The sequence below is a fragment of the Megalops cyprinoides genome, chromosome 3 (genome assembly GCF_013368585.1).
Source record: "Megalops cyprinoides isolate fMegCyp1 chromosome 3, fMegCyp1.pri, whole genome shotgun sequence".
Lineage (NCBI taxonomy): Eukaryota > Metazoa > Chordata > Actinopteri > Elopiformes > Megalopidae > Megalops > Megalops cyprinoides.
The window spans coordinates 32,618,230-32,632,397 of record NC_050585.1 but is presented as its reverse complement, the minus strand read 5'-3'; the positions used below and the strand labels follow the sequence as shown (position 1 = coordinate 32,632,397).

The 14,168-nt window shown below is 40.2% G+C and overlaps 2 protein-coding genes across 4 annotated transcripts; both read left to right on the top strand.

Moving 5' to 3' along the window:
- Nucleotides 1-219: 219 nt before the first annotated feature.
- Nucleotides 220-5,528, top strand: LOC118774272 (peroxiredoxin-4-like). The gene is made up of 7 exons (XM_036523494.1): nucleotides 220-454; nucleotides 1,955-2,072; nucleotides 2,369-2,485; nucleotides 3,040-3,162; nucleotides 3,990-4,120; nucleotides 5,226-5,260; nucleotides 5,369-5,528. The coding sequence occupies exons 1-7, from the start codon at nucleotides 250-252 to the stop codon at nucleotides 5,417-5,419; spliced, it is 780 nt and encodes a 259-aa protein (XP_036379387.1). The 5' UTR covers nucleotides 220-249; the 3' UTR covers nucleotides 5,420-5,528.
- Nucleotides 5,529-9,298: 3,770 nt separating this feature from the next.
- Nucleotides 9,299-13,758, top strand: LOC118774766 (diamine acetyltransferase 1-like). Of its 3 annotated transcripts, none has more exons than XM_036524246.1 (7): nucleotides 9,299-9,769; nucleotides 10,212-10,263; nucleotides 10,350-10,433; nucleotides 11,683-11,784; nucleotides 11,930-11,970; nucleotides 12,223-12,427; nucleotides 13,639-13,758. In XM_036524246.1, the coding sequence occupies exons 1-6, from the start codon at nucleotides 9,704-9,706 to the stop codon at nucleotides 12,391-12,393; spliced, it is 516 nt and encodes a 171-aa protein (XP_036380139.1). In that variant the 5' UTR covers nucleotides 9,299-9,703; the 3' UTR covers nucleotides 12,394-12,427; nucleotides 13,639-13,758. The 3 variants fall into 3 exon arrangements, with proteins under 3 accessions (XP_036380139.1, XP_036380138.1, XP_036380137.1); XM_036524245.1 differs by having other exon boundaries at nucleotides 13,636-13,758; XM_036524244.1 differs by lacking the exon at nucleotides 13,639-13,758 and having other exon boundaries at nucleotides 12,223-12,604.
- The last annotated feature ends 410 nt before the right edge of the window (nucleotides 13,759-14,168 follow it).

The following is a 14,168-nucleotide window of genomic DNA, read 5'->3' as shown; positions in this document are numbered from 1 at the left end:
CAGAATCAGCAACCATTGTCCTGAAAAATAATATATATATATATACTACAGTAAATGGAAAATATAAGCTGGTGTTTTATAAGCAGAAATATCTTAACCCGTCCTAAAATGGCTTCGTGAACTTGGGGTGTTTCGATCACTGATGGGAGGGATTATTTGACCTCCATCTGGCAACCCTACGTTGCATTTTTTTTTTTTTTTTTTTTTCCATTAGTTTGTAGGGAGACGTGCAGACTGCAAGACGAAGAAATGGACGGCCGACAGGTATTAACAGGCATCTTCGGTGCGTTTTTTGTAATTTCTCATCTAATTTATTTCGTGGCAGGGGCGCAAGACGGCCCAAAAGGAAATAGGGACCAAGAATGCTACAACTACGCGGGAGGACATGTGTACCCGGGGGAGGCTTTCCGTGTTCCCGTGTCTGATCATTCCCTACACCTCAGCAAGGCAAAGAGTGAGTTAATTCCTACAATTTGATTTATACACACATGGCTCTTAATAAACGTATAGTTCGTACATTCTGAGTTTTTGGTTAGCTGTTTAATATGTGAGAACTAACGATAAAATGCTGGCTATCTGGTTAAGAGGCTACTTGCAAGCTAACATTTCCTCGCCTGGTCTTTGCAGCGTCGTCGAGCGGTTGTAACGTGTTGCATGCTAACAGCATGCATTTGAGCATACCTCTTGTTTACATGTTTTGACATATGTAAACGTTTTGTGAAACTTGCATCATTTCTGGGACTTTCAGTGGGTTGGATAACGTTAGCAGTCAGACAGTAAGCTACCTGGGTAGTTTTTCTTGCAAGAACTTTAGCTGATTCGCAGCAAGCTATACAATCGACATTAGCCCGTAGCTGCATTTCCCCAAGTTTACAAATGTGTATCACTGCAGACAGTCTTCCATATTTTCCATAAATGGTTTTAGAATATTTATCTTTTCCGCTAAGTTGTTGTGTTGCTATTAGCAATACATTTGTTTGCTTCCTAGCTATTGTTGCAATTGCATCTATTTGTCCTGGGATAATTGACAAAATTTGCGTTAGTTTGGTAACACTTTATGACATGTGTGCTGATGTATAATGTAGACATAACCAGTCCAGAATATTAACTGCTGTGTGTATTGCTGTCTGACCACATTTCAAATATGTAGGTCTCATTTATTTTGGGACACGTCACTATAAAAATTGCACTACTGTGAGCGTCCACATTGGTAGGCGCATCCTGTTGGTAACGTGTGTACGTCACTAACCGGGAAATCGCAAACGTTAGAAATGTAGCACGGCACAGCGGGGAGCTTGTTGTAAGAGCTTTCCTCATGTGCACCAAAAATTTAGCATTAATGATGTAGGTTATTTTCTGCGGTTTCAAATAAACAACCTTTCATGAAAGTAATTTGCAAGGGATTATGTGTCAAAACTGTTAGATGGCTCCCAGTTAAAATAATCTGCAGTTTTGCCTGTTTTGTTAAGTGATTATTAACTAAATTGACAATTTGGGGTGTGGTTATAAATATTTAGCGTGCAGACATATTTTGGCCACAATGCAATAGGTGTGCAGGCATTGCGTTTACTGTGCAGTGCCTAACCCGAACATTTGATGTGGTGTTTAATAGTAACAGTAAAAGGGCAACTGAGTGGCCCAGTTGATCAGGGGACTGTCCTGAGTGCAGGCTGAGCCCTACAGCCAGGGGTTGATCCCACACGTCGCCAGCCCACAGTGATCATGACCCCCAGCATTGGAACAGATTGGCTTCATTCTGCCAGTGTAGGGTTTGGTATGTTAGCAGGGTGTCTCTGTCATGTGCCCTCCAAATCATCAGATCTTCCTGAGTTCAGTAGACCACATCTCCAATGACAGTGAAATAAATATGCCCGTCCACTGTGTAGTGGTGTGATTGAAATGTCGGTGTGCGTGGGCTGGAAGCCATATTACAGTGCTGTGTTTGTTTGCGCAGTCTCAAAGGCCGCGCCACACTGGGAGGGCACTGCTGTCATTGATGGCGAGTTCAAGGAGCTGAAACTGTCTGACTACCGAGGAAAATACTTGGTATTCTTCTTCTACCCCTTGGACTTGTGAGTATCAGCATCAATGTAATTGTCCTGCTTATAATACTAGCGTGCAAATGCAGGTGCTCACACAAGTTTAACCAGTAGCCATCGTGGCACAATAGCAGAGACGCTGGACTCATGACAAGGTTTTGGATGCAAATTTCAGGCTGGTCATGTGGTTGTATGTATGAATAAAGGGATTTTTCCTTCAGTGGTCCAAAATTTGCAGGGGGGTCACAAGAGCTGAATTTTGTCGCAAATGAATGTCTTTAATGTAACTATTGTCCTCCCTTTTTAATGGTGTTTTCTGTTTGTTGCAGCACCTTTGTTTGCCCCACTGAGATCATAGCGTTTAGCGACCGCGTACAGGAGTTCCGCGCCATCAATGCAGAGGTTGTCGCATGCTCAGTGGACTCACAGTTCACCCACTTGGCCTGGTAAGACCCTGCCTCCTTCTGGTAGGAGCCTGTCTTCAACCTGGTCTGTTGAGACTACACAAGTCCTGCTCTTATGTATAGAGGCACACTTTTTTGCAGTCTGTCAAGAGCTTAATGGTAAGTTACTATAACTATATACAGCCATAGGATGAGTCTTAAGCCTTAAATAGCTTTGTATGAAAATTTACTCTCTCTCCCTGAGAATTGCAGGGTAGTGAGAACAGAGAGGCCGAACTGTGCAGCACCTAATAACTAAGCAGATGTAAATTACACTTTTGTTCACTGATGCAGAGCAGTGTCCTATTTTTGGTGTTTGAAAACTAGGACATGGGCTGTTTTAGCCTGACTTAATGAAATGACTGGAGACATTTCAGAATTTTACATAGTTACAGCGTCTCTGGCTTCTTCATTGTATAAGTGAAAGGAACTCCCCCCAGCGCTGGCTCCTGTCCATGGAGCACTTGTCCCCTTCACTCCAGTGCAGCAGTTCAGAGATGAATATTTATAACTAGGTTTAAAAAGGCTAAACCCAGTGCCCTATACTGTCATTTCAGGATCAACACGCCAAGAAAACAGGGTGGACTTGGGCCCATGAAGATCCCCCTGCTGTCTGACCTCACTCATCAAATTTCCAAGGACTATGGTGTTTACCTGGAGGACCAAGGCCACACACTCAGGTATGGTGCTGCCCTGCAGTGCCTGTATCTGAAATAACCTAGTGCTGACATCCTGCACATGATTTCTGTTAATGGACAATTACCTGTTGTTTACTGAATATTGCAATCTTTGTGGAGAACATTTTTAAACCTATCAGTCATTTTAATGGACAAAATCCAGACTTTCCAGATCATTAGTGTATCTTTTTAATACCATGTTAATATTCAGTTATTGATGTTCAAAATAAATTCTGTATTTAAAATCAAATATTTTAATTAATTTATTATTCCTGAATATTATCTTCAAGTCAGGGCCATAGTGCACAGTATCGCTGGTTGAACTTGCAGTGAATGTTATGGGAATAGCATTCATTATATAGCATGTGAATTATGAGCAATAACCAAGGATTTGTAAAATATGTCTACACTGTGCTGTCTTTCTCTGATACTAATGAAACAGTAATTTTTTATCTATAATGGACAAAATTTCACATAAGAGAAAATTTTCAACCCTGTCTGTCATTCTAACAGGAAAATTTATTTTAGCACAGACCTTGTTACAGAAGATAAACTGCATGTTTTGGGGAATAAATGGAGCATAAGGAGTCTGTTTTAAGAAGGGAGACAGCATGACATTTGAGCTAGCAGTATCTGCACAGGAGTTGGTTTGAGTTCTTTTGCTAACTGAGCTACTCAGTAGCCCTTAGTTGCCCTTAGATGCTTTTAAAGTAGTTGTAGAAAGTTGAGGTCGCCTTCGATTTTGAAATTTTGGAAACTCTGTCTCCATAGTCTCTGGAAGGACTTGGTTTCCTAGACCTTGCACTTTTTGATATTTCCCTCTCCCTCAGGGGTCTCTTCATCATTGATGACAAGGGCGTCCTGCGGCAGATCACAATGAATGACCTTCCCGTGGGTCGGTCCGTGGATGAGACTCTGCGGCTTGTCCAGGCCTTCCAGTACACTGACAAACACGGAGAAGGTATAGTCCAAATCTGACACACAGCTTCAATTACTGTGGCCTGAATATAGAAGAGAAAAGAGTATTGAAAAGGTCACATAGCCATTAATTAGTGTAATAGGACCAGAACTTCCAGAACTACATCTTCAGTGTTGCCAGCATGGGTTGATGTCCAGCCCTTGTCACGTTTAAAAATCCTGGTCCAGGATGAAAATGTATATATTCAATTAAATTTTATGAAATTACTGACAAATAAAGGTAAATGATCTTAATTGCAAATATTTACCTTCTCTTCAAAATTAGTCCCACTGTTTTTTCCATTGAACACAGACTTTTGTACAAACATTTGCTACTCACCACAAGGGGGTGTTAATGATAGATTTTTGATGTGGTACCTACTAGAAAACCTAGTTTGTAATATGTTATGACATAATACACAGTCTCTGTATTATTAAATGTAAGCACAGTGACCTTAATGTCTATTTAAATTAATGTGTATTTGTAAGGAAGCTTACTTCACCTGAAAATGTTTTTACAATTGTTATATATATATATATATATATATGTATATAGTAATTCTTATAAAAACAATGAATGAGGGACCCTCTGTGCTTTTATATTTTTGCAGCAATAGAGCATGAACCTAAATATACCCTATCTCAGTGTTTCTCAACCCTCTCCTGGAGGACCCCCTGCCCTGCATGTTTTAGATCTCTCCCTGCTCCAACACAGGTGATTCAAATGATCAATTCGTTATGAACTCCTGAAGCTGCTTAATAACAAACTGATCATTTGAATCAGCTGTGTTGGAGCAGGGAGAGATCTAAGGCATGCAGGGCAGGGGGTCCTCCAGGAGAGGGTTGAGAAACATTGCTCTATCTGTACACTGGTGTCATAGGGAATCTGTGAAATCATATATATATATATATATATATATATATATATATATATATATATATATATATATATATCATTTCCTCAGTGAAGCAGTTGTGGAGCAATTTTATTTGTTTACCAAGATGTTGCTTCAGGTAGCCTAGTCTGTTTTTACTATTTAAAGACACACAATTATTTGTAGGTTGTAGCACTTGTGTTAATGACTCTCACTCTCTCTCTCTGGTTGCAGTGTGTCCAGCAGGCTGGAAACCAGGGAGTGACACAGTGAGTTCTCACTTTTGATTCTGATATTTTACAGCTATGAAGTAAATTATTGTTTTTTTATTCATTTGAAATGTCATGCTTTGTCTAATTTAATTTATCTCTCCACAGATAATCCCTGACCCCTCGGGCAAACTTAAGTACTTTGATAAACTGAATTGAACTCTGAATGTCACCAGTCTTGTTTCAATGTCTCAACATACCTGTTCTCAATACCTGTTCTCACCCAAGGATTTACTAACATCTAAAAATAAAAACACCATTTTGTTAATTTGGTGTCCAAATTTTTTGAATACTGCAGCTCATCACCATTGGCTGAATCTGATGGGGTTAAATGAAAAACTGATGGTTTGTGCACTTTCAAGGATCTTTACATTGTTTTATATTGTTTAAAAGAGGTTTATATTTTTCTTCATTTGTGGTTTATTTTATTTGTAAAAAATAACTATAGACTGATTGTATGTCAGGTGTAATGAAGTTACAGTATCTGACCGAGTGAAACAGTTACACATCATATCTCAGCCTGCTGTTACAATAGACGTTGTGGAATAGAAAGGTGTTTAACATTTAACAGTTGTTTAATGTTTAATAGTCCGAATTAAAAAATTCTAATACAGGCCCATATTGCCATAGTATACAGTTGTTACATTTTTGATACCAATGGTATACATAATTACAGGTGTCTATGGAAATACAAGCTATATGAAGTCACTATATAAAGTCAACAGGGAAAACATAAAGCACATCAAAGAAATATCTCCATGCAGTTCTAGCAAGCTAGCTATAAGTTATGAAATATCAGTGCCCACCAACAGACCTGGTCTCTGAAAGGAGGAGCTGCTACACCCAGCATCCTCATTGCTGTCTATAGTGAAACTACACTATATGGACAAAAGTATTCAGACACCTGACCATTACATTGTAATGACATTGTATTCCGATACATATACTTTAATATGGAGTTGGTCCCCCTTTTGCAGCTATAACAGCTTCCACTCTTCTTGGAAGGCTTTCCACAAGAGTTTGGAGTGTTTCTGTGGGAATTTTGCCCATTCATTCTGTAGAGCATTCATGAGGTCAGGCACTGATGTTGGACGAGAAGGCCTGGCTCGCAATCTCCGTTCCAGTCCATTCCAAAGGTGCTGGATGGGGTTGAGGTCAGGGCTCTGTGCAGGCCAGTCAAGTTCTTCCACACCCAGCTCATCAAACCATGTCTTTATAGTCCTTGCTTTGTGCACTGGGGCACAGTCATGTTGGAATAGAAAAGGGCCTTCCCCAAACTGTTGCCACAAAGCTGGAAGCATAGCATTGTTCAAAATGTCTTGGTATGCGGAGATAAGGGGCCTAGCTCAAACCCTGAAAAACAGGCGAGGCCAAATACTTTTGTCCATATAGTGTATCTGTGCCGATCCATCTATTGTCTTTGCTTAAAATCAGTGATTATTCACTAAATATTAAAATGGCGTGAAGCAGCTATCTAATTTATGGGCACCCTTATCCACAGATCCTCAGAGATCATTAGAAGAGACAAGTACAGAATACAGGCAGCAAATAAGTCCAATACAACTGATTGCATGCAAGAAATACAACTTGTTACCTAAATATCTAAAGGCAATACAGAACAGTAAATGCAATGTTGCTTATACTTGTCATTATGGCAAAAATCATAATCACGATTATTTTGGTCAATATTGAGATCACGATTATTTAACACAATTACTCATTGACTTTGGAAACATCATGCAATTATTGAACTTTTTAAAAAAACTTGTCTTTTTAACAGTGGATTTTCTTGAACTTTAAATGTAATTCAGCTGAATCTATATATGAATAAATAGTGCGGCGCACTAGTCATTTTATCTCAATTATCTTGTTTTCATAATCGTTGGAAGCCATAATCGTAATTGAAAATAAAATTTGATTAATTGCCCAGCCCTAACACTATTGCATATTACTAGCTTCCAACTGTCTGTGATAACCATTAACTAAAATGGCAGATGATGAGTGCATTGGCAGAGATAGATTCAGGGCAGAAGCAAGGGTGGACGGAGGTATTTTAATTTAGAGGACGTTGGAGTGAGTGCTATTCTGACAGTGGTAAGTAGCTCATTTGGGGACCAAGACTGAGAATTAGCAAGGTGTAGCAAAAGCATACAGAGAAATGGTGAAGGAGCCCAGAATACAAGCTGGCATGTAAGGTGGCCATTGTGGTTAAGGATCCGACATTCCAGCATTGGGGTTTTGAGGTTTTGAATGACTTGGAGAGGTTGCAGTGTTTACAGGAACATTGGCGTGAAAGGATTTGCACCAGCCTAACCAATGGATTGTGTTTCTAAACTGACATGTAATTTACCCAAAGGGAACTAATCTATATAAATGTAATAGCTCGTGTGGTGGGATGATCCCACCTAAGAAATTCAAGTTCATTTTCACAAATGTTATATATCCTGACAATTTAATGCAAACATTATGAGTATATAGGAAATAAGACATTCCAAAGGTAACATCAGTAACATGTCATCTGTGGGTCAAGAGTCATTAGGTCAAGTAAGAGTAGGTCACACTAGGTTGGAAAATAGACAAAATCATTGTGAAATGATTTATAATATATGTATCTTATGGTTTATCAATGAAGTAAACAAATTCATGTGTGTTTAAAGAAAACAGAACCTCACGATCATCGCTGTGTTTTTGGTTACCGCCTTCACTGTCTTGTTGGTTACAGTGTGCAATAGCCTTGTTTTTGATCACTTTGTTTCAGATGGGCAGGTTGTTGTTGGTCCTCCCATATTTGTATTATCCAGTTACCATGTGAATGTCAACTGTATGCTGAGACCAAAGCCTAACAAAGAGTAGTTTTGACAACTTACCTTGTGTTTCAAAAAGAAACGTTTAATAAGTAACAATTAGTAAACAAATCATTTTATTCAATTTAAACCAAATCATGGTAATGCAAGAGGTTTAGTTTGCTGGCAACAAGGTCATATTAAATCATAAGACAGTTTAGATTCTGCTCAAGGTCACCTAGAGCTACCTAATTTAATCAAGTAGAATTATGGGATATAATGCAGTTCAATTAGCAGTTTAATAAGTTATTTGCTGTTATTGCAAGGACATTGGCTAATAGGATATGAACATGGTATCTTTTATGTAGTTTACCACAGGGTTTTTATTGAGAGTGAATTCTAGCAGATCTGACAGAATAGTTAAGTAATTGTGCTGTTACTGCCATATATATTCTCTGAGACAACACTACCAACTTTCCAGTGAAACAGTGGAGAAAGGGTTTTGGCTATAAGTCCTAGCTCCTGCCAGTTCTAGCAGCAATACAGAGGAAGGGGCTATAATTTATCATCATTACAGTTGAGAGGAGAGACTAGAAGGCAATTTACATTGGCATAACACAGAGACACAAAATTAGACTTGTTCTCCTTTCTTGTTTTTGTGAAACAGAACAATTCGTGTGAGCAAGTCAACAGAGCATGATGCAATATGATGATCCAACTTAAATTCCTTTTGAACACATCACTTTCACATTGCTAGAATGTTGGTGCATATTTCAAAGGATGGGCATGTATACAACTTGTCATAGTATCTGCTTCAAATGAAATATTACTCAGGCTTAAATTAAACCTGGTTAAGTAAATAAAACAATCAAAGATAAGTTCAATTAGTCACAATTCCAAGGTGTTTTAAGATATAAATGTGAAATATCAGCAGAGTAGATAGGCCACCTCAAAAGCTGATATTTGCCCCAGCATTCAAGAAAATCAGAGACAGAACTATCTCATTTTAGAGTCACATTAAAATGAGTCTGATTTCAAACTGAATTACTGGATAACATGATATTATTGTTATTCATTCTGTTCATGACCCTGACTGGGTACGCTATTCCTTTGTTCATTGCAGATGACAACAAACGCTTGTTTGCAGGTTTACCTTGGATTTGATACATTACTTTGATCATTGAAAATGAATAACCTTTTTTCATTTGCTTAAATAGAAATTTTGGTACAACATCGTCATGAAACTCTCACAACTGTATGCAGTGATTACGTACTGTCTTAATGAAAGAAACCACTTTGGTAAACTTTTGATAGTCCGTGTACAGTGTTTTGACCGAACATTTTCTCGACTGATAATAATAAACTAATTCATGATTCGCGGAACTCACTGACCTGCTTGTCTTTGTTTCGATTGGACAGCGGTCCGTACTGAATTCCCAGCCCCCACCACCCCATACATTAAGCAAGACAGCAACCACACACTTCAGTACAGTGGATGCGTGGAGCAACTACAATTTGAATGTGATCTCTTCATTGAACGGTCGGCATCCCAGACTGACTGCGGAGGGGAAACTCCTGGGAACCGAATGAAGAAACAAGTATTGCTTCTTTTCACATACAGAGGATTTGCAAGGAAAGGGAAAAGGAGTAAAAGAAGAAAATGGCCAATTTTATATTACGGAAGGCTGAACCAAAGGATGTGTCTGACATACTACGACTCATAAAGGTAAAGGGCAAATTCGATAGTGAATGAAGCCGTTTTCGTTTAGACGGCCAAGTGGAGATTCTGGCACTGATGTAGAAGCACAGAGTGCAGAGCTAGCTCGTGCTAGAACAACATACAGTTGTGGACCTGAGTATCCTGCAGCACCTTTGTGCAATTTGTTACCAAAGAGCCTACCCTTGCCGTATGCGTGCCGGTAACCGTGGCCTCGAAACAAATCTACCAAAAACAAGCACCTCATACGTAAACTACAACATACAATGTACTAACCCCTAATAAAGTCACTGACTCCTGCATCAAAGGTACAACAGTTTCCTCTCTCTCTCTTTGTTTACTGCGCTGATTTGAGTGCTTTATTCGAGTGTTTCGGGTACAATAACATAAGGCAATAGTCAAAGCTTGTATGATGCAAAATAATGTTTGTTTCATTACTGCCATTTTCCAGGAACTCGCGAAGTATGAAGAAATGGAAGATCAAGTTCTGCTGACAGAGAAAGGTAGAGTAGGCTATGCTTTCCCTTGGATGCGTGCAGATCTTTTCTCTGCCGGTACTGACACACTCTCTCGCCCCTGCTTATTTCAGATCTTCTTGAGGATGGTTTTGGAGATCACCCGTTCTACCACTGCATTATCGCAGAAGTTCCCTGGGACCAGCGGAGCACAGGGGGTACGCATCCTCTGGAAAGTTAGAAACATTTCCACTTCCGGTTGTCGCAGTGTTTATAAACAGTATTTCGATTGTCATCAATAAATCAAGTCTCTGCCTGTATGCTACACAGGTCTTTGACCAGTGTGGCATACGTTTTTGCTTGCCTTCAGACTCGAGTGAACTGCATGAACCTTGGTTTCCTGTTATATTGCATTAGTACATACCGCCCTGGTTGCAAAACTGTGCGAACAGTTGCTATATTAACTTAAACTGGGTTGTAAAAAGTATGTCTCATTATAATGGGAATTTCTACGGTAAACCTTAACCTGCTCCTACTACTAGACTTTGTAAATTGAAGATATATATGTTGAAGACTGTATTCTTGTCTTAAACTCTTCAGCTATTCTGTTTAATATTGTTAGGTATTACAGGTACTGGGATATATCAGATTTAGACTGTTGTACCTTCATCAGAGCTTTTGTCTGTTATTCTATTCTATTTATAATCTTGGCATCTCTTCTGTTGAAATATGGCATTTCTCTCTCTAATTCCCACCTTCAGGGTACAGTCTCTAGCTTGGCCGTGTACATGGCCCTTGGCGTGTACATGGGTGAGCAGAGAGGTAACTGAAAGATCCATAATACTGTAACACAAATGATCGTGATCATGGCAGGTAAGGCCCACAGATCAGGGGGTGCAAAAATAATAAATTTTTAAAAAGTACACGCGGTTGTAAATCATATTGCCATCCCTAAGGGCCACACCTAGCAGTGGTTAGTACACAGGTTCCACTGTGTCACCGATATAGTAAAGCCCACATAATTTAGCAGAAGATGTTATACTTTTCAGATGAATTTATTTTCATATATTCCCAGCTAATGTGTAGTCATGTAGTTTCTACAACGTTGTTTTTCTGTGATCCTAAGTTCCGTGGAAGAGAAAGGTACATGGCTGTTAGGTGAGAGCTGTCCTGTATATGAGTGCCTGTGCATGAATGTGATGGTAACGCGTATGAGAGTTGGGTGGGGGACGTAGTGATAGGGGTGTGTTTAAGGCTTGTGAAGGCAAGCCATGACAAAATCATATATCTCACCTCCTGTTGCTTCATTAGGTTCAACCATCTCACCACCCAGTCTAGGGATTTCTAAATTCACATCCCTAGTGACTTATTAATTTTTTACTTTGCCAGATTTTGGCAAAGTAAATCATGCCAGATCATGCCAGATTGGCTTGGTCTCTGATTTGGACTGTGGCCCTGTTTTCTTAGGCCATACTGTGATTGGCTTCGCCATGTACTACTTCACATATGACCCCTGGATTGGAAAACTGCTCTACCTGGAGGACTTCTATGTGATGAAGGAGTACAGAGGTATGTATAAAACATGTTGCACCTGCAAGAAACTCATTCAACCATTGCTTGAAAAAATATCAAAGTACTGCAGCATAACATATATATTTACATATGTGTGTTATACAGATTGTTAAATTGAGGGATTTTACTTTTTTCTTTTTAGGGTTTGGAATTGGGTCTGAAATCCTGAAGAACCTTAGTCACGTAAGCACAAATATTTTAGCGCTGCACCAGTGCATCCTGGTGCATCTCCCCCCACCAAAGCACATGTCATGTATTTGGTTGTCTCTGGGGATGCCTTTGGTACCATAGTGACACCCCAATTGCTCACTAGTTACTTATCGTGATTTCATTTACTATACAGGTCTATGAGTTGCACTTAGTTTATATCACTAGTGTCTAGCTAAAGGAGTCCAGGTGTTGTTCAGTCACCTTGTTCCTTGACTTGCCCCCCAGACGGCAGTGAGGACACGCTGCAGCAGCATGCACTTCATTGTGGCCGAGTGGAACACACCGTCCATCGAGTTCTACAAGCGCCGCGGTGCCTCAGACCTCTCACTCAAGGAGGGCTGGCGGCTCTTTAAGATAGACAAGGAGCACCTGCTTAAGATGTCTGCTGAAGAGTGAGCTTCCTCCGAGTGTGGCGTCACCTCTGGAGGGGGTAGGAGAGTGCACTTAGCTCATATCTTATAATCCTGTGGGCTTTTATTGTGATTTGTCGTAATATGGGCATTGATTTTCATCTAGTTGTTAATACACTATGATTTGACTACTGCATACTTTTCAATGCTGAAAATGCAGTCTTTAAGCTTTTCTAAATATTATTCATGTACCTATAACTGCCCTTGTACTGTTCTGAATTTTTTCTTTGTTTTTGTATTTTTTAGAAGTAAAACATTTATGTCATTATTTGTTCTGTGCGATGTCTTGATTTTCTTAAATTTCTGTTGAGTTGGTATCAGAGTGATGCATTATACATTCACAGAGGTAGGCAGGTAGGATTAGAGTGGCAATAAACTCTTTGACTCCTCTGTCTGAGATTGAGGACAGGGGAGCACTGCAGAAGGACCTGATTGCATAGCACCATCCTCCATGTAGAGACATTACATCACATTACATTCATTTAGCAGATGCGCTCATCGAGAGCAACTTTCAGCGCAACAGAACATAAGTGTATCCATTCAGGTTAAATGAGCAACAGGGATTACTACAATGGGATGTGGAACGTGTGGTGTTCAGATACAGTATGTTTCCTCTCCTACCCAGTTCCACTTTGACTGGAATTGTTAAAATTATCTTTATGGAATCGGAGTACAATCATGCTTGTAAAGAGGAAAGAAGAGAATAAGGGCTGGAAAATTAAACTTTCAAAAGAGAAAGAAGAAAGCAGACAAAAGACTCCTTACAGTTTATTTGTCAACAATACTATTACATTTCAGTTTGACAGACTAATCAAACAGGAGTGTATTGAGAAACGTGTTTGAAGTTATCCATAGCTGAGTGACTATTCATATTCAAAACAATGCATCCACCTTAACTGTCATCATTAGACCAAAGCTGAGACACTCAGCACATTGCAAAGCTGAAAAGATCAATGGGCAAAAAGATACCCATACAGTAATTGAGTCATAACCCTGAAGCTCTACACAGACTTTATTACATTTGCAAAACAGAAGTTGAAAAATCCCCGATAGTTCACTCTAACCACATTAAATCTTGGCACAGTACCGTACTTAAATACTACTGTAGAAAAGGGCCACATTCCCTAGTCTTTGTGTGCACCACCCCCACCTCTCACAGGCACTTGTTTACAACTCAGTTGAAACCGGCCAAACTGGTCCTAACTGGTCCTGCTGCTCCTCTTATCAGCAGGACCCCTGCAGGTAACCCAAGGCACAGGTGCACCCCCAAGGATGGCCCCCACGTCATCATTTTCCCTCTGACCTGTCCGTCAGGTTCAACAGGTCAGCCCCTGCCTACCTCCAAGAACTCATCCAGCCCTACACACCAGCCCAACCCCTGCGCTCAGCAGCAACTGGACGCCTCGCTCCCTGCATGGTCAAGGCAGGAGGTGCTCGTTCTGCCTGACATCGGCGTTTCACCTACATCGCTCCCCAGTGGTGGAACGAACTCCCGGTCTCGCTACGGACAGCTTCTTCACCCCAGTCCTTCAGACGGGGCCTGAAGACGCACCTCTTCAGACTCTACCTGGACTGACCCAGCACACACAATTGCTGCCCCCCCCCAGTGCTGTCGTAAATTGCTGTGCTTTTTAAATTGTGCTTTTAAATTGTCTCTTGTTGCCGCCTTTACCCTGACGCTCATTGCGCCGTTTGAAGTTGTCGAAGTCCGCCGTTTGAAAGTGTATCGTATTAGTATCCTTTGGCCACCAATAAGAACCT